Source organism: Anas acuta, chromosome 5, assembly GCF_963932015.1.
Source record: "Anas acuta chromosome 5, bAnaAcu1.1, whole genome shotgun sequence".
NCBI lineage: Eukaryota > Metazoa > Chordata > Aves > Anseriformes > Anatidae > Anas > Anas acuta.
The window spans coordinates 57819780-57846960 of NC_088983.1; the positions used below are offsets into that span (position 1 = coordinate 57819780).

The 27181-nt window shown below is 39.4% G+C and overlaps 2 protein-coding genes across 9 annotated transcripts in view; one reads left to right on the forward strand and one right to left on the reverse strand.

Annotated features, from left to right (window-relative positions):
* Positions 1-25024, reverse strand: part of IMMP1L (inner mitochondrial membrane peptidase subunit 1) — a 34010-nt gene extending 8986 nt beyond the window's left edge. Inside the window, exons 1-5 of one of the 4 annotated variants that reach the window (XM_068685052.1) lie at positions 24886-24950; positions 16942-17030; positions 10396-10533; positions 9481-9569; positions 8509-8635 (exon numbers count right to left, since the gene is read on the reverse strand). In XM_068685052.1, the coding sequence (XP_068541153.1) occupies positions 8509-8635; positions 9481-9569; positions 10396-10500 (321 nt within the window). In that variant the 5' untranslated portion in view covers positions 10501-10533; positions 16942-17030; positions 24886-24950. Of the gene's footprint in view, positions 1-8508; positions 8636-9480; positions 9570-10395; positions 10534-16941; positions 17031-24676; positions 24857-24885 lie in introns of those variants that run through there. The other 3 variants (XM_068685053.1, XM_068685055.1, XM_068685056.1) reach the window with 3 other exon arrangements.
* Positions 24971-27181, forward strand: part of ELP4 (elongator acetyltransferase complex subunit 4) — a 196334-nt gene continuing 194123 nt past the window's right edge. The window contains exon 1 of one of the 5 annotated variants that reach the window (XM_068685036.1): positions 24971-25209. In XM_068685036.1, coding sequence (XP_068541137.1) covers positions 25023-25209 — 187 coding nt within the window. In that variant the 5' untranslated portion in view covers positions 24971-25022. The remainder of the gene's footprint in view (positions 25210-27181) is intronic. The other 4 variants (XM_068685037.1, XM_068685039.1, XM_068685040.1 and 1 more) reach the window with 4 other exon arrangements.

Below are 27181 nucleotides of genomic sequence, written 5' to 3' on the forward strand. Positions count from 1 at the left end.
GAGTAACTGGAAATGAGATATATGTGTAAAAAAAAAAAAATAATAATTTTATGGAAAACATATTTTTGGTTTTGTACACTGATAAGCTGCTATTGAATTTTTTATTTTTTATTTTTTTTTATGGCAACAGGAAAGCCACTTGCTTGACAATTCACAGTGATGTTGCATTTTGGTATCTGTAAGTGATGGACCACTCTCACAGAGGGAATGACTGTATCTAAGAAGCACAACTGAAATCAGTTATCATTAGTACACACAAGGTTGTGAATAAAGTAATGGTTTTTGAAAAGACAACATTGCCAAAAGCATTTGGCTTGGCTGGGCAGTATTTTAGTTCTTCTTAACATGTAGGCTAGCTCTGAGAAGCAGAACTCCAACAACCCTAACAACTGAATTTTCACATAACTAAATAGTATCTCTCCTATACAAACAGCAATTCCACAACAGCGCAGGTTCATCCAAAAACATGCTGCCTCTGATCTTCCACAGACTCTCAGTAACCCTTGTGCCTCTGGTTTTGTGCAGATTATCTGAGGATTTATTTTCAAGGAACAACAGTTCTAAGGGAGAACCAATTACCTGAGGTGCAGCTTATATGCATGAGAATGCAGAGGCTGGTGATACGCATGCCTCTTCTCCCTTCCAAGGCTGTAAGGGCTCTAGTACAGGAGCAGATAGACCAGAAGAGCAAAATAATCATTCAGAACAGCTTTTACTGGTAGCGTACTCTGTTTCAGCTCAGATAAGTAAGTATCATTCACTGCTACATCTTGGCTAAATTTGCAAGGCTGTTGTCATTTACTTAGGGGTATACTCAATGAAGGATAGTCTTCCTGTGATTTTTCATGACACCAAATGTTGTTCTTTGAGTAATCTCACCGACTTCAGCATCAGGAGGTGAGATGGCTGCACTGTGTTTACTGTGATAGCAAAATAACAATATACTAAAAATAAGATTAGCAGAGATTAAATCATCTACCTCAAAACAAACAGACAAACAAAAATCTAAATGAAATTCTGGCTTTTGTGGTTTTTCTTTTTGGTTTGGGAGGGGTATTTTGGGGAGTGCTAAAGATGGATAACCAGATTTGTAATAAAGAAGTGAATTCTAAACGAGAATCTCTGGCAGTCTCTCCTTTTGGAATTCGGAGTGGTCTGGGTTTGTCAAAGAACGTCAGTGTGTACAATCAGCTGGGAGCAGATGAAGTTTGAACTCTTGCAAGGTCACAGGTATTCACATCACCTCTAGCTATATCAAAGTTTTAAAGTTAAGAAGAACTAAATCATTCCCATCTTTTCTTTTCAGTTCAGAGGCTTCCTTCTTGAGCTATGATAAGAACTAATCTCAGTGCTGGACAAAAGAATAAAGTCTGAAAGTTCTCATCTATCCCTACTAAGGTCTATTTAAGTGCCTCCCACTTTGGTACAAGCAACAAATGTAATTGCTTCATGGCCTGCGGGTGTTCATTTAACAAAAGAAGCTTTTGTGAATAAACCACAGGTGTTACCTTTCTTGATTAAAGTGAAATATGATGAAAGAATCTACAATATCAAATGACAAATTTACTAAATACTGATTAAATTGCCTTATTTAAGTAAATTGCATCTATTTAGGATAAAACATATACCACAGAAATGCAAGAGTTGTGTTTTCTCACTTGATACTTAAAGTCTCACATAACTACTCCTTAATCCTTTATTTATTAATTCAGAACCAAGAGTGACTAAAGCTTAGCAGATACTTTTTTTTTTTAATGATCCAAATGCACCATTTCTCTACACTTACAAAAAATGTTCTTTATATTAAAGCTGCCAGGTATATAAAACCCAGCAGTATTAATCAGCACAATATTTTTAAAATCAGTATACACTTTTACATTTTTCTGTGCTCAAAAAAGCTATGAAGTGGTAGCAACCACATCAGAAAGTATAGGTGATCCTAAATCAATGTCATCTGACTAAGTATCACTAAAAAGCCGAATTGCCTAGAATTTAACACTTTTAAAAAGAATATAACAGAATTAGCTTACCTGTAGCATTTTCCTTTTACTTACTGAATGGTTTAAGTTGCTTATGAATTAGACATCCTGTACTTAGCTCAGTTGGTTTAAACACATATATTAAAAAGAGAATATTATGAACTTGGTCCAGATTATCATGACAACAATGAAACACTAATATGTTTTTCTACAGAAATTAAATTTACTATGACAAAATATATTATGAATTAATTCCCTAAACTAACAATTGCTTAAAACCCAAAACAATTAGGTTTAATAGAAAAATTATAAAGATGTGAAGACTTGTCCATCTTTAAGTTTTGAAATAAATTATTAACCAGTATGAAAATCACAATCTTCAATGGTAGCAATGTTAACATATACTACAGGTAAGCTTTATACAGGAAGCAAAGGTATATAAACTTAGATTTGAATTTGAAAGACATTTTTCTCCATCTTGCAAGCACACCAGTTGAGTGTTCTTTAATAAACAAATTTTGGGAAGTTGTTAAGAGTAATTCATCAAAGCATTTGTTGTTTGTTTGGTTTTTTATTATTTTATTTTTTACCATTGTTGTTCCTTCTAAACTTCATGTAATGCACAGATAGCTACTGGTATTCCTGTGCTAACATTTTGGAACTTAAACATTTTATTACTGCACTCACTGTTTTATGGGAAAGATCACAGAATTTTCAGATCAGAAATATATGTGCCAGTTAAATGAAGACAACATATATTGTCTTTTTTGATTATGTTCAATGATAATTGAAACACTTACATGTATTGTTTGCTTTATCTCCATAAATATTCTCATTGCATATTTGGACGCAGGGCTTATTGTTAAATATGCTGATCCAAATCAGCCTGAAAAACTAAATATCTAATCTTTATAGATTGGCTGCTGCGAATTAAAATGTAAATTATAAACCATCATTGCTTTTTAAAAAATATTACCACGTCTTACTTAAGATTAGTAAAAGTTGTAAGCAGTCAAAAAAAGAGTCAAAAAAACATCCAGACTTTACAGATACTCAGGTCTATTTTCACAACCTCTCGCTTTGCTTTAAAACAATGGTTCTCTTTTGAAACCAAAATCATTTTAATAGTGAAAGATTTCCTAAGCTTTTAGTCCACTAGAGTTAGGAAATTATGGGTTTTATTGCCTGTTCATAGGCCAAAACTTTCCAGAACAAATCTAACTACATTTAGGAACTCCTGAGAAAAAAAATCAAAATATTTCCATGATTCATCAGTCCAGACTACTGTTAGCTTTCTTGATTCACAGAAGTTTGATATTTTGGAAAAAACATGATTACATACACAGCAAAGATTACTTATTTACTTACTGGTTTGCATAGATTTTTTACACTATAATCATTAAGAAGGAATTGATTGTTTTCTTCTCTGGGAACCAGATGACATAACAGGGCTACCCTACAGTGTAGAGCTGAGAACAAAAACCTACTGGTTCAGACACAAACTGGAACTTAGTGTTTGCAACACAAAGCACTCAGACACGGACATGGTATAGGCAGACTTGTCCTCAAAATCTACAGTGAGACCTTGGTGAGCTGGTCTCATCATACTGAACAGTGTCTAAGATGTTATTACTAGACTTGGATGAGAGGAGTAATGGAATTGGAAAGTCTTGTGGCTTCCAACTGACATGAGCAGTAGAGCAAAGATAGTATACCACAGAAGAAAGCACCTAGTGTGGCAAATTCAGAAATCGGTGATCTTGAAACAACCTTGCCTTGAATCAGCGCCACGGAGATCTTTTTTTATGGTTTTCCTTGAGGAATGGACTGGCTGAATTGGCTAAGTGTCCAGGTCCCAAGCAATGCCCTTCCCCTGCCCTGGCGTGGCTGCCTGCCCTCCAGAGCAGCTGATGGGGTGCAGGTGCAGCTGTCTCATCTCGGGTCACACCGTGGGGAAGGAAGAGATCTAAGATATCTCAGCAGGGACTCATCCATGAGCAGCATTTATGCTGAGCCTGTTACTGCTGGTCTCTGCCTGAGCTACATCGCTGGGTCAAATCAGAGGCACCTATGTTCTTGAGACAGCAAAAACAAAACTTCAGGGGTAAACACCCATCCACTTGAGAAGAAAACGTGGAAATACGGTGAAGGAATTGATAGTGTTCTTTGAGTTTCTTTTCCCCTCAATGATTTAGTTGTGACAAGTCTATATTTTAATTAAAATTACTTCTCCGGTTTGAGATTAGCTCTAGTCATGAACTCCCTGTACTTGGGATGTGGAGGGATCTGCAACTGAACAAAGCTGCAAATGAAGCAAATTGGCTCTCCTTTCCCAGCAGATGTTTAGCATAACTGCTGCTTAATTTACAGTGTAACTTTCTCCCCAGCCCCTAGAATAGGTTACGCCTCTAGCATGCTAGAAGTAGAAGAGGGACGGGACAGGAAGGAAGCAGGATGTTTCCATTCTCCAAGCCAGCAACTATTACAACTTGGATTACTGACGTACTAAACCATGAGTATAAACTAGCTATTAAGACACTAAGGACAAAGGAAAAAGAACCAGTGTTTTGAGAAATCCATTTTTTTAATTGCTATTTAGGATATTTACTCTTCAGTGTCTTAAGTTGTGCACCCAAATTCTGTAGTGCTGTGCAGTGATTAATATAGCGTTGTTTACATTAACATTACGTTATTCTCAGTACCCATGTAATATCCTTACAGCATCTGACAAGGACTGTGTAAGAGTTAATAGCACTGTGTAAGACCACTTCTGTGGTCTGCAAACATAGTAAGATGCATTATCTTCAGAATTATGTTAGCTCTAGAGTTAACCACAGGATGAGGAGATGCCATCTCCGCAATGAACCTCATTTTAGCACAAGGTAAACACACTTCCCCCACATCAGCTAGTCTCACAGCATTAGTGGTGTGTTGTGATTGATTACCAGCAGAGTGTTGCTGAGATATGGATTTGTATCTCAGCTTTTTATCGCTATGACTTGCAAAAGGCAGTTCCTTATTTACAGACCCTAGCTGTATTAAGTGACATTATTAGGTACTACTTTTGTTTAAGTGACACAAAGGCTTAGCATATTGGTGGTTTATGACATACAAGCTGTTTTAATCTGATGATTAACCCCTCACTTTTTCAATTTGTAAATAGGAGCTACAGCACAAGAACATATGGTACTAAAGAAATTAAAGCTAAAGTAAATGGCATTAAAACAAATTCAAATATAACAATAGGATACTTGATCTGAATTATAAACCTGAGTCTGGATTAGACTTAAAAACAGGAAATAAAAAAACAAATATGAATATGAACCTTACAAAAAGAATTTAAGACCATGTCAGGGTTGTACTGTGATTGAATAATTTGCTTACTAACCCACATTATTTAAATTTAATAATTAAATGATTAAATCAGTACAGAGATTTTTAAATGATTGAAATCAGGTTTGAACACCATGTTACTAAAAATTAGTTGTCTAGCTTTTTAACTTTTGGGTTTGTATCACATTTCTTCTGATCCAGTAAAAATACGTTATGCATTCTTAAATGTTCATTATGGTAAATACACTTGATATCTAGAAACACCAGCATGGAGCACAAAATCCCAGAAGAATCGAGGAAAAAATACTAGCCTAACTCTTATACTCCATACCAAATATCAGTAAAAGGGCAATGAAAAATACATTTCTTAAATTTGTAACTGTCTAACAGCATAATCAAAAAAAGGAATCTTATTCTACTTTTCCTGTAAATACAAGATTTCTCCCATTATTATCCTGTGGATAAGCACCAACTTCTAACATATAAAGTATCATATACTCCCTATTTACTTGAATTTTAATCAAAACACATGCTTAATGTATACATAGTTCCATATCTTTGTAACCCAACAACAAGTACGTCAGAGACAAATTTTTGGTACGTCCTTACACATAGTTCAATCTGGCAAAAATGTTTGTCTTCGTATGACATATTGCTTTGGCCAAGCATAGCAGTGAACCATCATAAAGATTTTCACATTGCTGCCACTGCTATATTGCATTTCTGTTCTACTGAAATACCCTTTTTCAAAACAACTTATTCAACTTACATGGGATATTTTGTTTCTCATTGTTATTACAGTTTGGAAGGTTTGTGTTATAATACCTATTATAATACCTATTGGTTGACAAACACCAGCTAAGGACAAAGCAGAGGTAAGAACTGCCTAACTCAGTAATATTTCTGACATCTGATACTCTGTATTTACTGTAATGTTTGCAAACACGTCAGCCTCTATTTACTATCACTCTGCAAAACAAGAGACAAGTTAGTCAGGAAAAGCTAAGCAGTTCACTGTAATAATAACAAACAATTCTCTGACCTTACACGTTTTTGATTTAGTACATTCAAGTATCACTCAGAGATTTCTCATTAAAAGAAGCAATTAGTAGCCTAATACAAACAACAAAACTCATGACAATTTCTGGTCTGCTCACTTAAAGTGTGCCTGAATTTCTCTGACAGCTAGACACCCCAGGCAGCGCTTCTGGCCATATGGGATCCAGCCAAAACCTTTCCTCAGAGTTTCTACAATCTTTTTTTTTTTTTTTTTTTTTTCAAAAACCTGACTCAGATTAATTCTTCTCAAAGAAGTATCAACAAAACAAAGCACAAGTTCTCTGTGCAACTGCGGCTGCTATTTGCTTTGAAGAACTTTGTGTTTGAATTCAAAGTGCATAGCACTGTGATCCCCTAAACCAGGGGGGTTCATTAGGCAATTCCCTCCGGATGGATACGTATCACTTCTCCCCCTCAACAGGACAGGATCACTGAGTGAGTAATACACCAACTTATGAGCATGAGGTGCAGATACCTATGTTGAAAACACCCTCTTCCATAAAGTAAGCATCTCCTGAACAGATGGGAAGACCTACCTCACCAACAGCCATTTAGGATGTGGGGGAAACAGACCTGCATTAACAAACTCAGGTATTTCCAGTTGGATCATTTCTCCCCCTAGTTACAAGTTATGATGCAAGAATTAAGAAAGCTGGCATACATGTATCACTTCTTAGCTGGATTTCCACACATCAGCGTTTATGAAAAACATTCACAGGAAAACAGGAAATGGATTCCTACATTCCTCTTCCTCTCATTCTCTTTACACTTTATATTAAAATTGGAGACAAAACTACGGGAGAAATTGTTCCACTGGATATTCATTTGATTACCTCGGAGTTTCCAGAAAGGGTGGCATCCTGTTAAGTACAAACCTTGCCTGGACTTCTGTAAGACTTTTTAGGACTAAGACAATTGAGGAACAAGATGCTCAAGAGAAATTCAGTTTGCATCTTTTACGGAAGAATACACGCTTTCATTTCAGGTCATTCTGCTAGGAAATGTTTTGGTTTTTGTTTTTCATGGTTAAACAGTAACACAGTTTGATTTACGGAAAATGGAAATTATTTATGGAAAAGCACCCTGTCCTCCCCTTCAAAATGTAACAGAGAATGAGTTTCTTTTTTCTGTCCATGAGCAACAGAAATGTGAATAGAAGCTCCAGTGGTACTGTCACTCTATCAGAAAGGCAGATTAGAGGGAGTCCTGCCTCAACACTGGAATGAAGAAATAACAAATTCAGCCCCTCATGACAGGGTATGAATCCTGTCTTTGCTTTCTGCTTCCAAGTCCTGACTAAATCTACCTGCAATGTTGACAATTTCTCCATTGATTTCAGTATGTACAAACCACCTCAACTCTAAACTACTTGACAGAAGTGAAGCAAACGTACCTGAAGGAATGCTGGTGAAGTTGGCAGTCTTTAGGGTAGCTAAACTCTTAAAAAGGATTTATCCATCACAAATTATAAGCTGGCTGCAAGGAGCAGTTCATGGACAGCTGTGCAAAACCTAGTATTTCTACCACAAAATACTGAACGGAGGAAATAGTCAAACATGCACTTGGAAAAGAAAACACCTACATATTCCTGTGATAATGATTTCTGATGATTTTTCTAGTGATGGCCTAGAAAGTTGCTGAAAAGTTTTAAGCATTAAGAATAATTTTTCTTTTTTATTTCATCTCATTACTTTCTTTTTTTCTTTTTTTTTTGACAAGTTGGGAATATAGATATTCTAAAATAATTTTGAAAGCAAAATCTTCAAAGGCATTGCAGAGACAAAATTTTCACTTTTTAGTGTTTAATACACAGTTTTGCCCTAAGACCAAACCCTTGGGTCTGTCATCTGTACAGTACTTTATGCAGGGAATTGCAGAAGATGACCAGGGAAGAAGACCTAAGCAAAGGCCAGAGCAAAAATACACCTGCATACAATTCCTATAGAGACAAAAGACACTGAGAAAGACAGCTTGCCATAAACAGAGTTTACAGGCTCTATTTTACTGCACATATAGAATAACTTATCAACATCATACTGTATGACTTATGATACTTTGATATTGCAAATCCTTTACAGCCTACCAGGCCTATTTATAATGTAATAATTTATTTACAAATCAAGAAACTAATACTTACATAGCTGTGACTCTTAAGGAAATCTGAAGGGTTGCTTGTGCAGACTTTATCCCCTTCCAAGCCAATTACTCTTTTACAGATATTTGATTTGGGGTCATTGGGGCTTTTCGCAATTACAATATCTCCTCTGGGAGGGAAGAACAGAAACAAACAAAAGAGAACTCTAATTACAGAATATTTGGCTGAACACATGTATCAAAGCACGTACTCCAAAATTATTCCCATATATTAAAGACATTTCTTTCTCAAGAAAATTCTTGTCTGGGATTTTGGTTTCTTCAATGAGTTTTACTCAGGTGGAATGCAACCATACTTGGAGAGTCTCTTTGTTATTCACATTACTTACAAAACTTTTAGACTACTTTTTAATTGGCAATACTCTAATAAAATGCAAGTCATTTAACTTGATCCTGTTGTTAGTGTATATGGAAGAGATTCCAACTTCCTATATGTCATTGTCCAAATGTTTTTCTTTCAGTGGAACTTCAAATGCCTGAGTTTGCAGGCACTGTTATATTACTTTTGCCCTTTGATTATATACATTAGATCGTGCAATGAAATATTCCACAGCAAAATGGGCAAAAACCTGGAGACTGCTGTGCTCTAATCATTATGTTATTTAAATGATAAACTGCACTTACACCATTTGATCACTTTTCTAACATCCTATCAGAGCACAGCAAAACCCACAGCTTGATTTATAAAACAAAACTGCTTAGAGAAATCACATTCACACAGAACAGATTTAGGGGAAAGAAGGGGGAGGGGGATTCTGTATTTCTTTTGGACAAAGATGGAAAAGTGACTTGGACTATATCCTAAAGGAGGTCTGACAAGTCACAATGAGAGATTTATGAAAAATTACATTTCAGAAGCAGAAAAATATGTGAAAAATAAAGGATGGATAGAGCATAGCTATTGACAAGGTCTGCCAAACTAAATGTACAGTCTAGTCACAGCAAAGAAGCGTACTTTCGAATGCAATAAAAGTGTCGGCTAAGGTTCTCCGAAAAGACAATATCAGAATTTTGAATTGTTGGTTCCATTGAAGGTCCAGAACACTGCAAATTAAAAATAAATGAGAAAAAAATTACTATTTGCCAATTACCTTTATCTAAAATACAAGAGTTTTCAATTTACTTGCTAATAAGTTATAGTAGGTGTAATGCAAAACAAACAATTTTAAAAAATGAAATCTTCGGAGGAACATTTGATACATTTAAAAAGTGAGGACAGCCTCCCGTGCTCTTGTAACTCTGTTAGAGCTCTGGGTTAGCTTAAAATTGGTCCTGAACTGCGCTAGGTGCCATGATTTCCTAAGGACACGTTTCAGCACCTTCTCTGCAGGAAATTTTTAGAAGCAGCACTCCGAGCTCTGCCAGCTCACCCTCTTCTTCAGCCTCTGTACAAGAAGCACTGCAGAAGCTGCAGGAGGAGCTCTCAGCCAAAATCCATGACATCCAGCTGCTAGGTTGAGAACCTGGGAAAGGCAGGGGGGTAGCATAAAACATCCAGAAACCTGCCCAGCATTGGGAACAGTAGTGTTTCCTGTGGTATTTTGTGACTCCAGCCTTTCTGAAAGAACATACTCTTTGCAAAATCCTTACTCATATTGTTTCCCATTTGCTTCAGTGATTCCTGAAGCAATAAACTGCATAAAATACGTAACTTTCTTCCCTTTTTTTTTTTTTTTTTTTTTAAAGAAAGGAAAGGCTGGACCTGTCTCCAATAAAAAAAAGTAGGGAATTATTGAACACACTTTGAAAAAGCTTTAAAAATTAAGAAAACTGAAATAATGGCATTATGGCATAAACCAGTTTTAGTACTATAGTTTTATTTCATAGAAAACATCATTTCCCCTTAAAGATCATGAAAATGAAAAGTTACCACAACAACTCCTCCAAGGTACTCAAAGGCACAGTGCGCTATGCAGCCGTATTGCACAGTATACCCAAGAAATCGAAAGGTTTTTCCTAGGGCATTGCGAAACATGGTACAGTGCTACGTCCTTTGGCTGGGTCTAGTCTATATCAAAACAGAAGAACATCATTCGTTTGACAACAAGCAACATGACATTAATAAAACTATCTTTTGCATCTAACAACCACTGGACAGCATTTCTAAAAGAACAGCGAATGAAAACAACAAAATAATCAGATATATCTGAAAGGATGAAAAGCCACCAAGTTATTCATCTGTTAATGCTGGCACCTCCACGTGTACGATTAATCGCCACTCTCCCCAGCTTATTAGTAAGATTTAGATACTCAAACAAACAGAGAAGAAGAAGCTGCAAACACAATGAGAAACACTTTGCAAGGCTACGGAGATCAACGGGAGGGAGTGGTGACAATACTCTCCGCTGACTCAGCCCGACTTCTTTTGTTGGCATTTGCAGACAGGCTTACGTGCCCTGTGTCTAGGTACCTACAAGGGCCATGAGAACATCCTCTCCTCCACCAGGCTTAGCTGAACGGAAGCTGGGAAGCTCTGATCCCACCTTTAAGCACGGGCGCTCCCTTCCTGCCTGGACTACTACAGCCTACTGTAAAGCACATGCAGCTGGAGACTTCAGATGTTTATTAAATGACACTTGTGAGCTTTGTTCTAATCACATGAAGACACTACAGCCAAAATCACTGTGTTTGGTTTTGTTGTTGTTTTTTTTTTTTTAAGTACCAGTATTTAAAGCCGAACACTCAACAGCAAAACAGAGAAGCATCTGACCAGCTGAAGTGACCTGAAGCTATTTCACAACTGCAATCACGTTGACAGAAGACTGGAATAAGCGAGTAGCCAACCAAGACTTTACAAGTGACCTGACAGCCATTCAAATGAAAAAAGGCTTCAAGAACTACACGAAATTTAAGATAATAGAGTTGTGAATGGCTTGCCTATGTAAGACTGTTTATGCTAGAGAAAACCGATGTTGTTGGTTCTGGAGTTTTTGCAGAGTTTTCTTTTGATTAGATTTTCATTACCAGAACATTTACATATAAAATTAAGGCATTAGGTCCTGCTATTCTTAGACACAGCACAGTGGCATATGTTCTGTAGCACATTAAAGGACTCCGTAAATACCTTCTGACAACCGTACCCAAATATTTAAATGAAATTCTGATGACTAATTGAAAATTACTGCAACGCTAATCTGGCTAAAGTGTTCCTCACCCCAATATTTAAGATTTTTGATATACTTTTTTTTTTTTTTTTAAGGAAGTGGAAGATGTGCTTTAGTAACTGAAGCAAGTTTTACATTCTGAAAGAAATCTGTCCCCCTTAAACTCATTATCAGCTTCACCATGAGTTAAAACCCCAACAAAACTTCTCTCCTACTCATTTACTAAGATGGGTCAATAGAGCTTGCTAAACAAACACAGTAGCTTAAGAAGGAACCAAAAACGCTGCAGGTATTGTGCGGCCTACTTGGCAGTGAAGTAAAGTGCTCTCCTTCTATATTTCATTATGTTTCTCTATTTAAATGCGGAAATTTAAAAGCATTTATAGTTTTATATCCATAGCACTCTCTAGAAGATAATGGGAGTTTTGTCTGAACGAAAAGAGGTTTTTGATCTTTGCATTTAGTATTTATTTACAGGGAAAAAAGAAGAGCCTTCATGGGGGAAAACATTCTCTACCAAGCTCACTTCCTTGCTCCAAAAAGGATTTACTTGGTTTTTATTTTATACAAGATCGCCAGAATACATGTACTTGAACCAATCTGTGATTCCTCACCCTTCATCTTAGCTGAGGAGTTTCACAGTAACACAAAACATAACAGAAAACAAAAAAGTCTTGAAGGGCTTCATTAGCAAGTGCTCGCACACGGCCGGACACCTCGGAGAAGCAGCAGCTGCCCTGGAAGCTAACGGCACTGCCAGCACAATTTCACTCCGGGTTCCCAAAAAAGCGACTTGCTCTTCTCCACCCAGCACACTATGAAAAGTATGGACCAACCCCTTGCTCTCAAGGCCAGGAGCGCTGCGAGCCCAGAAACATTTCATGGGTGGTGAAAGGCAGATTGAGTGTCGGCAGATCGATGAGCGTTTTACAACCTGCGCGGATCAATGACCGCAACGGGCTTGTGAGACAAGCACATCGATGCTCCCCAGCAGTGCCTGCTAGAAAGGCCACCTCGCACTGCTTCCCAGGCAAATACTGCACAGCCATGCTGCACTTCAGCTCCGTGGCTGTAACCAAAACACGTACTTTTTCACACCAAACTGCAAACCAATTCTGTATGTCTCTGAAAACCATTTTCGAATTCCAAATACATGCACCTGATCTCCTGTCAGAGTCCAACAGGCACATCCGTCCCCCGTGGTTACACTGAGCACACACTTCTTGTTGTCTCTGAAGAAATCTGAATTCGGAGGGATGGGTTTGTCCATTATTCAGGGAAACAGAGGGGCTGAAAGAGTGAGTGCTACCTACTGCTACAGCTGCCACGATACCAAGAGGGTAGCAAATGAGCCAAGAGGTCTCAAATCTGGCTCCCCGTTCTCTTCCTAATGGGCTCCCAAAGACTCTGCAATGGGGAAGCTGGATAAAAATAAATTCTCAATCCAGGAGACAGGGATTTCACCAGTCCCAGTTTACATACGTGGCACAATGGGACATTTTGAAATGCTCAGGTTTATCTGATGTTCATGATAATGATGAAAAAAATTCCTTTAAGGCTTAACTTTTACTCCTCCTCATTTCAAATTAAGGCACATAAGTTCATTTCCAATTAAGGCACATATGCAATACCTAGATGATACTCTTTGAAACTAATAAGATAACTTCAGAGCTTCTTTGTTTTTAACGTTAGGATCCATCTTCTGACATGTAACATTCATTCCACAGACCACAGGATAACTACAATCCCCAAAGTCTCCGTGTAGTTTTAAGTAACAACTTCTAGTTCACACGTGAATGGTTGTAGGAAGACCTGTCCAAAACCAAACCAAACCAAACAAACAAACAAAAAACCCCACAACCTCTAGAGGTTTATTATTAAAAAATAAACACAGAACATTTATCTCACAATTGCTCTAGCTTAAGTATCAGTAAAATATAATTGTTTCCTCTGAAAACTATTTATCAGCACATTCTTTAAACAATGCCATATTATTGATCACAAGCGGCCAAATGGCTGAACGTTTTTCCACGTCCCGCAATTCATTTTAACACAAAGTCCTGTCGGCAGGCACCTCCACCAGATACAACACGAGGCCATTAAGGACAATAAACCAAATGATTTAAGTCACGGGCCCCTTGAAAACTTAATGGGTCTGTTGTATAAACATCCTTATCACAGCCCTATCGACATAAAACCTGTTGTAATTACTTCCAGGTACTACTTACTACTTACAGAGTAGGCAATGTAACATTTTATACTGAAACAGACACTGTTTTTCTAATGAAAATAGACATCGATTTGAAAAAGTTATGCACACACATTTGTCATGTAGAATACAATTTGGTTGCTCGAGAAGAACTGCATATTTTATCTCCTGCAGCAAACAAAATGCAAAATCTGACTCCTACTCTTCTGTTCACTTCTTCTTACGTCGTCTAGGCTTTCGTCATTTTATTTTCTTGTTTGTTTGTTTATAAAATTAATCACAGCTAGCAGGGTAGAAATCACTTTGAGCCTCATGAATGACATCCAAGAGATGGGAAGGGATTAGTTCGCAGTTGCTGCCAGTTATAGCGCCAGGTGGCTTTTTCTGCAGTGAAGGTGTTACCGATAATCCCATTACATTGGTACTAAATCTTGCAGACATCAAAATTATCACCAAGGTTCCTTTTCATCCCATCCTTTCCAAATGACTGGAAGTCGCTTCACCTGAAAGAAGTCAAATCCACATGCAGCTGCTGTTTTAGCAGCCAGCGGACTCCCTGAGAATGCCAATTGTGATCCAATTTCGCTGTGCTGGTGGCCCCCTATTCCCTGTCCAATAATACATCTGTTAAAAAATCCTACAGCTACAAATCAAGTTTAATCCTACCAGGGACCTCATGTTGGTCTTGTCTTCCAAAAAGGCAGCAGGTTTTACCATCTATCTCTGCTAGCGTCTAGGGAATACTCTTTAAATCCCAGCCCTACTTAGAAGAATAAGCTAAGGATCACAAAACATGACCTCAAAAACCCTGATATGACTATATTCTGACCCAGAGGCATTCATTCTAGGTGAAGATTAGAACTTTGCATAATAAGATTACACAGCAAGTGAATGATATCAAGGGACTATCCATATGCAGCCGCCTGGTTTTCTATAGACAGCCTGTGCTCTGCAATATGCAGCGCAGACGAAACAGAGCTTGGTCTTTCTAGCTGAAATAAAATAGATTCACATAAATTAGTTGGCCATTTCCAGATTCCTAAATCCCCTATTACATCTTTTATTGACAGCTCCTGTGAGGATAGCACAAATGTTATTCTCTTTGTATTTTTCCTTCAGTAACAATCACGCTCTGAGTGAAATGTAGGTAGATTGTCTAGAAATTAACATCTTGGTTGCTGTAATCTTGGATTACAATTAACTGTGTACATAATAAAATTAGGAAACCAATCAGTGGATTTATCATTTCCAGATAACTGATGGCACAGTTTAGCACGCGTTGCCAAAATTTTAAATACAGGAAGATCAAAGGCATAGCCAATGAAAATGTGGCTAAACAAATTATTGGACTTGATGCCAATTAGATTTTTTTCATTGTAATAAAACATTTCCAGTCACACTTGATTTATATAATACTAAATTCTGAATTTTCACAGAATATTTAGCGACAATTGATCAGATTTTCCTCAGCTAATAGAAACACAACTATGGCATTCTCCCCTACCCACCAGACATCTTTCTTCTCACAATGTAATCCTATAACTTGCACCATGTTTTTCCCAAAAGGTTACCTTGCGACTATTACTAAAAAAGTCCAAAAGCCCCAAAGAGAAAAAGAACATACGATGATTGGGCTACTGAAATATTTTTGTTGGAGCTGGCATTAACATAAATTTAACTATTTTTAAAACCTCTTCATGAAATTAATGTAATATGTGCTGGAAGAGTGAAAGGTGTATGCCACGTTTACTGAGAATTTTTAAATATGTCAATATATGTATTTTAAATATGTTAATTATACTCATCTAAGGATTCTGAACACCTAAAGGAAAACAAGGAACCATTTTCAAATGATCTTTCTGTGCACGGGGCCAAGGAGAAGTTGACTTGTATTTCTAGCTGTTGTTTTCCTCTAGAAGATGCACTAGATAGTGTCTGGCAAATTCAAAAAAACTTGGGTGATAATGTGGAAAAATAATCCTTCCAGAATATCTCTACTAGGCACTGACAGTTTGTCTCCAACAAGTGCTCCTTCATCTGCTGTTCTCAAGCTGACAAGTAGCTCAATCCTGTAAACAGCAATTCACATAATGCAATCCTCTGGTGTGGATCTAGCCTCAACTAGAGACTACCTACATGAGAATGAACAATTTTTCAAAAGAGATTTCAAGCAGTTCTCACTGATTCTCTTTACCTTTGGGAGGAAACTCCTAACAATCCCACAACCCTGTATAGAATGGTGTGTTAATGGTCAGATGTGTTCCTGGGCTTCTACTTTTCTCTGCAACTCCACATATACTCATCTTTGCTGAACAGCAAAATCCAAACAGCTGAGCAAACGCATGGTCATATGTGGCAAGTCTGAGCCTCAGAGGAATGCTGAAATTTTCACTTAACGGTTTCCTGTAACAACATCAAAGTTAGGACATAGATGCCAAAGCTCTGACAGACAGCACAGTCCCTTTGCTGGTGAATGAGAAAAATACAGTGTCTGGATCACAAGGGTCAAGTAACTATCCTGAGCTATACTCATTTATCTTGAATTTCAAAACAAACTACCTTATTGAAATATTCCCGCACATGTAGAGTAAGTGTGTAAAATGTGTGTTCATTAACTAGGACAGAGTCCCAAGTCCCATTTTCACATTGGGTACCTGAACTATGACCCTACAGAAACCTGCAGCGTCCATGGCTCACACGTCCCATGCACTTCCCACTGCTGACACACCTCTAAGCACACACAGGTATTTTTGGAAACACCATTCAAAGCAGTGGGGTAATTAATTTCCCTGTGCGCTAACAAATAAAAAGACTGTTTACTTAAGATATCTGCCATTACAAACAGGATTGCTTATTGGTAAAAACACCACAAACAAGCAATAAAACCATTCACATAAAGCAGCCTATTTACATACACCACCACGAAAACTGTTTACAAGGTGTCTTAGTCTTATCCCCACCGTTAGTCTCAGATTAGTGTGTTACTGCTGAAGAGCACTCCACAGTATTATTAACACAGAAATCACACAGCATGGGATCTTAACATAAACAGTGAATCATTAAACATTCAAAAAATGCATAAGAAAAAAAAAAGTTTCGGCACCATCAGAAAATATAACAGCAACAATCTCTGGATTTCTTCATCAACACTCCCCAGTTACGAGCATCGCCTTCTAATGAAATCTGCAAACTCTGCATTAAAAAAAAAAAAAGTTAAAAGACAGGAGAAAAGAAACACAAACAACAATGAGCTTAGTATTTACATTTTCAAATTACCTGAACAGAAAAAAAACTGCAAATCAAATGCTGCTATTACTCTACAAAAATTTTGATGGCTTTCCTAAGTTGCTTTTTAGAGAAGAGGTCCAAAATACACGTGTATGGATTCAACTTCCTACTCTTCACAATACAAACTGGATTGCATGTGAGTTTATGTGGTGAAAATAAATTTTAATCGGTACTTTTTATCACTGCTATAAAATTCTGAGCTATTTCTGAGCCGTTTTATATAAAACACAAGTTTCGTAAGTTGTTCTCCTCTTACAGATACAAGTATTAAAAAAAAGTTGCAAGCATCAATAGATGAGTGCAATGATATTCAGTCTAAGTTAATCCCCAGACATCCAAATCCATGAATAAAAATTCATCAGTTTTAAATACACTGAGCCTATTAAGCAAGAACAAAAGCATATGCACAAAAGAGCTTTTAATATATTTCAAAGCCCACAAGAGCCATGGTCTCATTAAAATTATAAATTACACAAACATGGAATGAAGATTCAAACTGCAGTGCAGCTAAGGAGATTACAGAAAACCCCGCGTTCCATATGATAACACACCATGGCCCTCCCAGATGGGGGCTTGGAACAAAAAGGCCATCACTGCAGCTAGGGAAAACCTCCTTGTGATCTCTGGTTTCTGTTCAGCAGATGACAGCCAAATAATATGTTGATTATTCTGTTTGTGCTGCTAAGCTTGTAAGACGGAATAAAAGCGATATGATCTATTGTGAACTCAATGCTAATGTGTTGCTCCACTCATAAATAATATACTGAATTTATTCCGAAACTATCTTTTTATCTGAGTTCCAGGTTTCAAACGCATGAACTAAAATAAAAAGCCAGCATAAACTATTATTTAATTTGAAGGTTTAAAGTAGAGCTGACACAATAAGTGAATCAAATACGTGGAGGCACCTTTCTCAAATTTAGCAGATGATCATATGCTAAGGTGCTGAGTACCTGCAAGGCGCTGAGCCCGCTCCAGGCCCAAAAACTGCACTATCACAGAGAGCAAAAAGGCTACCAAAGGAGGCCCGTGTGCCTTATTTTATCACAGATAACTACCAGAAATCCAAATTTCAAGTGAGGACGTGGATATTTGTAAAATGGAAAATAAAACAGAAAGAATCATTGAATAACCTCACTAATCTCACACCTCCTCGTCCAAAATGCCTTCTCAAACACAATTTCTGAGTTTTTAAGAAGTGGCCACACAATAAGCACACAGTTCACATTACCCTTTTCTTCGTGACACACTGCACTTCTAAAAGGAAACCCAGGGACTCCTCATATAGCTCCTTTCACAATTACTGTGTACGTGCTAAAATAATCAATAATCTTCCCAGACTTTAATGGTTTTGAATTTTAGGTCTTTTATACCAGAAATGTTAAACATTCTGGCCAAAAAAAAAAAAAAAAAAAAAAAAGGCCCTGTAACTTGGCAATAGTGTAAAAATATCAAGACCAAGGGGCTGCTTTGCACTTCTGGGACCAATGGAAGCACGGCTGATACAAAGAAATAATGGAGACACACAGCTCAAAAAGTGCATAACCGTTTTCCCAGAAACATTAAAGTGTACTTAAAGGAAGGTCAATTACCTTTCTTCTTTCAACGTGGGACACAGAGACAGCTCTAAAACAGGCTGACTGAAAACAAGGGAGCTGGGAGATCTTTGAATCAAGTGCTTGTATGTTTTAAGACCCAGGTAAATTGCTTCCTCCGGAACAGAGTCCCCCAAGGCAATGAGATTACACATGTTTCTAATACGAAACCAGAGAAGACCTTGAAACAATCAGAGAAGCGTACTTTCACACCAGCAACCACAGCCTTTACCCTTTCCCATTTAAAATACAGCATTGTGCATGACTGTATAGTCCTACTTCCAGCTTGTCCTCAGTGAAGCCTGCCGGTTGTGGTCCTGCCTGATTCCTTCCTGATGGAGTTGGCCGGCGTCACTGGGTGGGAAAGCCAGAACCAGCATAATCCTGCACTGGGTCAGTGACTCCATCGCTGTTCGTAGCAACAAACAAATTGCTTTATCTAGCTCCTTGTAACACGCCAGTAGGCATTTCAGTTCAACCACTGCTCTTCTGCATGTCATTACCAGGCTAAGGATGGAGTAGTTCATAAATTTCAGACAGAATGAGCAATAAGGGCAGTAAAACTGCTCATTAGGGAACACCACACCACCTCAGGTTACTTCCAGAGCAGCAGTGGCTGAATACCCCAGCCGGCATTAACCTACCTGTCTGGAGGAGCTAGCGAACCCTCAGTGCCCAGAACACATCGCTGGCCACCATGCTGGAAAGCTTAGGCTGTGACTTTGTCTGGCCTGCCAAGAAGTGACATCCTTTCATGTAAGCACGTTGGCAAAGATTCTTGTCTTTGCGATCAAGTTTTTGAGATTCCTTTCCAATCGACTGTCAGTTCCTACTCCAATGTAGAAACTTCCTGAGTCACAGCTAGCATGCCTGGCACTGCTTCAGTGGAAGTCAGAGCCTGTTGCTGAAGCTAATCGGAGAAGTCAGCAATACAGATCCTATCCTGCAGCAGAGCAGCCAAAAGTTACTTCTAAGTATACGAAAACTCCTCAATTACATTTCCTTTACACAAGAGGGGAGGTCGGGCAGGTGGGGCAGCACAATTACAAGACCCATGACGTGGATTTTGTTAACTTTTATATCCAGAAAGTACTACAGAAGTACTTGTCGGAACATTACTGGTTGGTTTGGGGCAATAGCAGAAAGGAGGGAAAGTCCTCCGTACAAAAACACCTTTAAGAATATCCCAGCAAGCAGAGACGAGCAACTCGAGCAATTTCAAATCCTGAAGGGGATCGGGTCAATCTTTTCTAAGCACGGACAAGCCTCAAGTGCTTTGCCACAACATTCATGGGATTCAGGTTTCACAATGGTGCAGAGATAATGGGGACAGAGATGATGGGGAAAGCTAAACCAAAAAAGAGCACCTCCTATAAAGGCCCACCCTGTAGGCGAGGAGCAAGCACTGCCTGCATTCCCGCAGCTGCTGGTACTGGAGAATTTTAAGAGAAATCGCACAGTGCTGTGGAATAGTGCATTGGAAGACTAAGAGCCTTGGCAGAAAATGTAATGCTTTTCCAAAGTTCAAAAGGGGACAATTTTTAACCTTTTAACAGCAGCTTTAGGAAAAGATGCTAATAGAAACTATAATGTCAGCAACACACATTTTTTTTTTAGACATTCAGTCAATCTTGGAATCTAAAAACACATATGATACATTCTGTATTTTCGCATGAACTGTATTAGTAAATATTATATATTTAAAAATCACAGCTATTTTACTTTTCCTTCCCATAAAACATCATGGCCTACATTATTTGCCTGGCTTTAGAACGCCTGCTTAATCAAATATGCACAGCCAGATACAGCTGGAAATCAAAAACAAAGACTTGAAAATATCAAAGAATTTAAATTACATTTTTCTAGTTGAAACACAAACTTCACCTTATCCACTGATACGCTGAAGCAACAAAAAGTTTTACTCTTTGAGGGCAGTCATCTGTATCCTCTATGAAATAGTTGTGGATGTTAAGCTTTGGAAAAGGCTTAGAATCACTCTCTCAAAATCTAGATTTTAATCCTGAAGTAAGCTTTAAATGGACGTGGAACCCAGCGTGAAAAGCATCATAGAATATCAGAAACCACAATACAAATAGTACTCCTCCTCTAGCTGGCTATTTTTTCCATTGCTTTTAGTCCTACTTTAGATCTACTTTTAAATTATCATGATTGTTTTAAATAAATGTGAATTCATCTTTTTAAAATAAACAGTGGTAAACTAATCCCTGTGAAATACATGACTGATTTGTACGATGCTTATTAAGACAGCACACTCAACTTAAAGCTCATCTTCACTACAACCGTTCTGCAACCTTCAGTAATTCTAGACTGTATACTTTTATATTCTGGAATTATGGGAACATATTTAATATCTGCACAGAAATTACAATGGTCATTTCAGTAATAACTTTTTAACGATCTACATTTATTAAACTGTTGTCCTCAGCACATAGCATAGAGTCAACCATACTGCTTGGATTCACGTTGCCTGATTTATGTACTCCCAGTTTAAAAGAACTGCTTACGTTCGACACAGGTTCAAATTTTTATCACAGTTGTTCAGTAAATAAAACCCACAGAGGCACCGAGAAAACATCTCGAGGCTTTCCGAAGAAAATCATATCATGTTTTATACAATATCACACGATTGGTATGTCTTAAACTCTCCCGCTAATCCTCGCGTTTTCCAGGGAAGGATTGGGTAAGTAGTTTTTAAGCTTTTTTCACACTGAAAAACCCCAGGTCTTTCAGCGCCAGAACTTCCAGGATTAAACATTCTTTCCAGTTGTTGGCTCATGCCCTGAAGATCCTGCACTCTCAAACATCCTATTCTAGCCAGTTCAAAGATCAGGAAAATGAAGCCATCTTCTTTGCGGTCATAATCCATGACCCATGCTGTTAGATACTTAAGAACATCTCAAAAGCAAACTACCTTGTTTCAGCTCGCAGCGTGAGCTCGGCGGGGTGCAGGACCACATGACTGCCGGCCCTACCTCGTCAGGTGACGCGGGCGCTAATCTGATTTGGTGACTATAAAACTTTAATCAAGCCTAATGCCATCACATTCCAGGCCTGATGAGGGGAGCTGCTTTGCGATACAAAACCAAACGCTAATAAGATTATGAATCAGGACTGCCATTAGATTGCAGCTTTCTAGTTTTCTATCCCATACGTAAACCAAAGAAAAATATTGCTACAAACCAATCAGGCAGACATACGGTTTGAAACAAAATTAACTGATGTATTTTATTCCAAAACAGCATTTCACTCATTGCCAGGGAAGGACAAGAGAATACGCTGAATCTTATAAGGCACAATTAAAATGTAGCAAAACCCATTAATTTGAAATCAAGGTAAGTAAGAAATGTGTATCAACATGTAGACACGACAGTCAGAGAAACACTACTTAAACAACACAACTTGCTTTAGCTGAAGGACCTAAGAGTTTAAACCTGTAACCAATGTAGGCTGCATTCCAGTAAACAATGCAAGAGAAGAACGGAAAGCAATTACGAAGACATTTGCTCATGATTTGCAATCATCTCCTTGCTCTGTAGGTTCTCTGCATCTCAATTCCATTCACAGAGCAGGAATAATAGGAGTTAGCTACCTACTAACATACAGTTAAGGATGCGGTTTTTCCATATTGTAGTATCTGGAATTACAGTTCCTGTGGTGTTGCTTTCCGAACTGTCAGACAGCTCCTAGTGGGATCCTTCACAATGGCTGGAAATTTTGGACCGTGGACACGTGACCCCTGGCAAACTCTCAGTATAATTCAAGAGAGTGAAAAAGTTAATATCATTCCTGAAAATGAAACGCCATTGACTTCAAAATTAAGAAAATTCCACACACTCACTTTCTTCTCTACTTTTCTAAAATTTGCATGCAAACAAGGTCAGGTGCTGTAAGTGATGTTTTTACAGGCGCATATTCATTTGGAAAGTTTATGGTATTAAATAGTTAACTTTTTCAGAAAAGCTTAAATCCTTGAAAAAGAGCTTACTTTCACCTGCTTCCTAAATCAGTAGGGTGTTAATTCTACTCCTCACCATAAAACGTGACAGATGAGAAGCAAACGTCACAAACAGAACTATTGCAATAATTTCTGAAATTCGGTTCTTATACTGAAAGACTATTTATACTTCTCCACAATCCTGTGGTAATACAGCCTCTCCTGGTGTAAATTACAATGTTAGAGGCATTTTCTCTGTATTTCAGAAGATAGCATCTCACAGAAATCACTACAAAAGTTTCACTTTATGTTAAAACATAGAAAATTCTCAAGTAGCTGTGAGGTTCGTTCACACTGTGAGATGAATCAACAGCTCACAGCAAAAGCTGGAAGGTTTCGTTGCCCACTGCCCACTGTGTGTAAATACCCTTTTCCTTATTGCGTCCACTCAGCAAAAACACAAGATCAACCTATCAGGAAAGCAGATGGGTAGTTCCACGTCAGATCAGTGAGCTGAATCGGCTCTAGAAAGGATCTGACAAGCCCCTGGCTCTGCTGGACTGAATCAGTGGAAGCAGAGGAGGAAAAGGAAATAAGACTTTCTCTTGTAGCGACAGTGGCACATTATATCCAGTCAGGAAAGGCTGAGATTTCCAGGAATCTTTGACTGAAGTTAAACACGTTTCATGCAAGAAATTCTAAAAATGGTAGGAGCATGGCACAAATGTTGCCAATTACAAAACACTTTTGGAATTTGGGTTCTGTGTCTGACAATTATTTAGCCTCTAGTTTTAATTTCAATGGGAAAATGAGATAAAAAGAAAGAATAGAATAACTACTTGTCAGAGAAATAGTAATAAGAAAGAGAAGAATAGAAAGAGAAGGCTCAGCCCTGCACTTTTATTTATACCTATTCTGTAAAGTTAATGTAATCTGTTTTAATATCCTTAAAAACAAGCAAAAAAGTACTGTCTTGCTGAAGGAGCAAAAGCAAGTGTGCTGCTCTGCATGGGGGTGACAGTAAAAAAATAAATCACCAAGACAACATGCAGGTAGTTTATCATTCAGTTCTGTCTCTGATACGTACATGGCCACTTAACAAAGGTAACCTCTCCGGGTTACAAGTGTTCTATACCAAAAGCTCTCTAATACATAGGTTACACACACCTCCAAGCACTCACTGCTGAAACAATTTAGGTATTGGACACTGGAACTATAATACAGAAGGAAATGGAAGAGCTGATGTGAGGCTTTAGAAGTTGCGAACTCTGCCAGTTTCAAACTCCTCACGCAATGACACACAGAGTTTACACCAACAATATCTGATTCTTGAGCTTTTCAAAAGAATTGTGAATCCTGGTCCAGATTTCCACCGATCATTAGTCAGATCATAGGAAATGACATTTAATAGATATGTTTATTTCTTGCCATGTTTGTTTTTTTGTTTTGTTTTTAACATGTCTTTTGATTCTCCACCACCGCCACTTGTGCTGGACAATAACCTAAGTTTGAAATTAAGCGTTTATTACTCAATACCTCAGAGTTTGGCAGCAAATACAGAGCAGTAAGACAACTCTCAGGATACTCTTGACGAAGACCTGTAACTGCCCTCTCTTTAACGTGAAAAGAAGCCGGGCAGCAGCAAAACGACCGCGCTGCCACCAGCCAGGAGCACACACTGCTGAAACTTCACGTCCCTGTGCACGGAACTGATGTGCAGGGGAGAAGCGGTACTGCAGGGTCGTTAACATAATGTTAATGTATTGATCTTTCTTCCTGTTCATATTTAATATGAGCATTCATGATTTTTCATTAAGTAAACGGAAAAAAGCACTCGACAAACACATGCATCTGAAAACCACGGTTTGCAACAACAAAGCACGCATGCACCCAAATTAAATTAAAGATCGAGAGGAGGGAATTGTAATTTTAGAGCCCCAGGAGCTCACCCGTCTGTATTTACCCTCCCCCCCCCCAGGAGCGCTTCCCCAGCCCCGCACCTGACGGGGCCGCCCGGGCCCCCCCCACCTCCGCCGTTACGGGAGGCTGCCGGGGCCCGGCCGGGCTTCACCCCCGGCCCCTCCGCCTCCAGCCCGAGGGAGGCGAAGCGATCAGGGCCGGGGTCTCTCCGGGCCGGGGTCCCCCGGGGCCACCCCCTCAGCCCGGCCCCGACCCCGTCCCCGCTCCCCTCAGTGCGCTGCCCGCTCACCTGCCCGCTCGCCACCGGGCCTCCCGGCCCTCCACGTGCCAACAAGGCGGGCTGCCATTGGGCAGCGGGCTCCCCAGCCGCCCTGCTATTGGCTGCGCGCAGCGGGCGGGCTCGCCCCGCTGTCAGGCGAAGCCGAAATGGCGGCGCGGGGCGGCGGGGCCGGTACCACAGCGGGCACCGCAGCCGCGGGCGGCCCCGCCACCAGCTTCCAGCGCAAGGCGGCGGGCGGCAGCCGCCTGTCCGCCCTGCCGGGCACCCGGCCCTCCGCTCGGCACGGGCAGCTGCTGCTCTCCAGCGGGCTGCCCTCCCTGGACGCTGTGCTAGGTCGGTGGAGAGCGGCTCCCCCTGCCCCTCATCCCCCCCCCCCCCCCCCCCCCCGCCGGGCCCCTGAGCGCGGTTCCCTGAGGCGAGGGCAGCGGGCGGCGCCCCCGGGGCTTTCGCTCGTCCCCTCCTCGCAGAGATGGAGCTCGTGAAGTGCTCTGAGCGCTTGCAGGGAATCCTTTCCCCTTCCTGTTTTCAGTGTGGAAATAGCGGCTGTGGCACGGCGTGGGTCGGGCCGTGTGGACAGCTCCCGGTGCCGGCAGCTCCCTCAGCCTGCGGGCGCTCCCTGACGAGATTTGGGGTGGGTTGTGGAAATTGGGAAGGCTTTTTTTCCAGTGTATCTAAGGTTATTTCTAAAATACCCTTTCCTTGCCTTAATGCTCAGTAATTTCCTGACCTAACGGGCTTTACACTTTAAAAAAGACCCTTCTCTTTCACCCTAGGAACAGAAACTCTTGGAAATACTTTAACTTTTTTTTAGGATGTGGCATCTCTGAAAAACCCTATATCCGATATATTCTATATCAAACCTTCACTAGCATCCTTGCCCTTCAGTCACAGCTTCCTGGGAGCTGAGTGGGGCCCTCAAAGGCTCCTCGTGGGGCTCGTGCACCATCTCCGTGGCCCTCCATGGGACTCACCCCTTTCTCACACGTTTTGGTCCAGGAACTGCAAGCCAGATACTGAATTATTTGACAGACAGAGGTAGCTTGGGAATAACTGTAAGTAAGGGACATGGGAGCAAGCATGGTGTTACTAGACACAGGTCTAATTAGGAACTTTGGAAAAGAGGGGAAGGCACATGGAGGAATTTCTTGCACCTCACAGCTACATGTTGATTTGCACAGAGTTGAGCACTAGCTATTTCTTAGTAAGTGCATTTCCCTTAAAAAAAAAAAAAAAAAAAAAAGTGGTAGATCAGTGCTGCACTGCAAATGCTGTCTTAGCAGTAAGGCCCTCTGCATCCCCCGGCTTTATATTCAGGTGTACCTTCAAGTGTTACTGACCATGTTTGTCTGATTTCAAAGGAGTTTCCCTGTAGAGTTGCAACTATTGTATAATGTAAACATCCCTTCTTTGGTGTTACATGGTCAATTTCAAGCTGCTTGAGAAAAGGCCACAGATACTCATTGAAAACAATCGTTGACACTTCTCAAGTTGCAACATTTCTTGTTTCCGTCCCTAGGATCTGAAATCTCATTGCTCTAAGTAGCAATGCAGAAAGTTAGAAAACTCGCCTGGTTGTTTGCGTGTAGTACTGCCTTAGATACTAGCAGAACAAAATAAAAATAGCAAAAAAAAAAAAAAAAGTTCACATCAGATTTCTTAGGGAACATAAAGATTTTAACTTCCTTCTGATTTTATCAATGTTCCTGCTACTTTTTGCTGCGGCCTGCTTTTTGCCTAATTTACTATTATTGTTGCTCATTGAAATACGAACACATTACCATGGTAACTGCAACAGTTTTACGTTCCGTCAAATAAAATATCCTTGCTTAAACTCTCCACAACATCTTATAACATTCAGCCAACCTTCCTACTCAAGTTTCCCTTTAGCATCCAGGGTATACACACATTACAGCTCTGGCTTGTAGGAAGAGGCACTACAACTGGTGACCTGAAAATAAAGCTTGGGAGTACTTTGTGTTGAGGTACTGGCTGACAAATATTCTCTCTTGTACGAGCTGTTTAAAGACAAGAGACACTACATCTGTGGTGGCTACAAGGGAGCTTCAGATAACCAAGATTTTCAGTCGTTATTGCCATGAAGTAATCCTTACTTATGGCTCTGACCCTATTTCCTATGTGAAATTGTGTTTTGGTAAAATCTCATCATTTTGAGTTACTTTTTTTTCATGTACTAGTTTTAAATAGCTGTTGTTAGCAGCACGTGCTTTCTGTCTCCTCAGAGAATTGAATATTTAAAGCGTACTTTGTATCAAGGGTGATTTTGGTACTTTTTTCTCCTTTATCC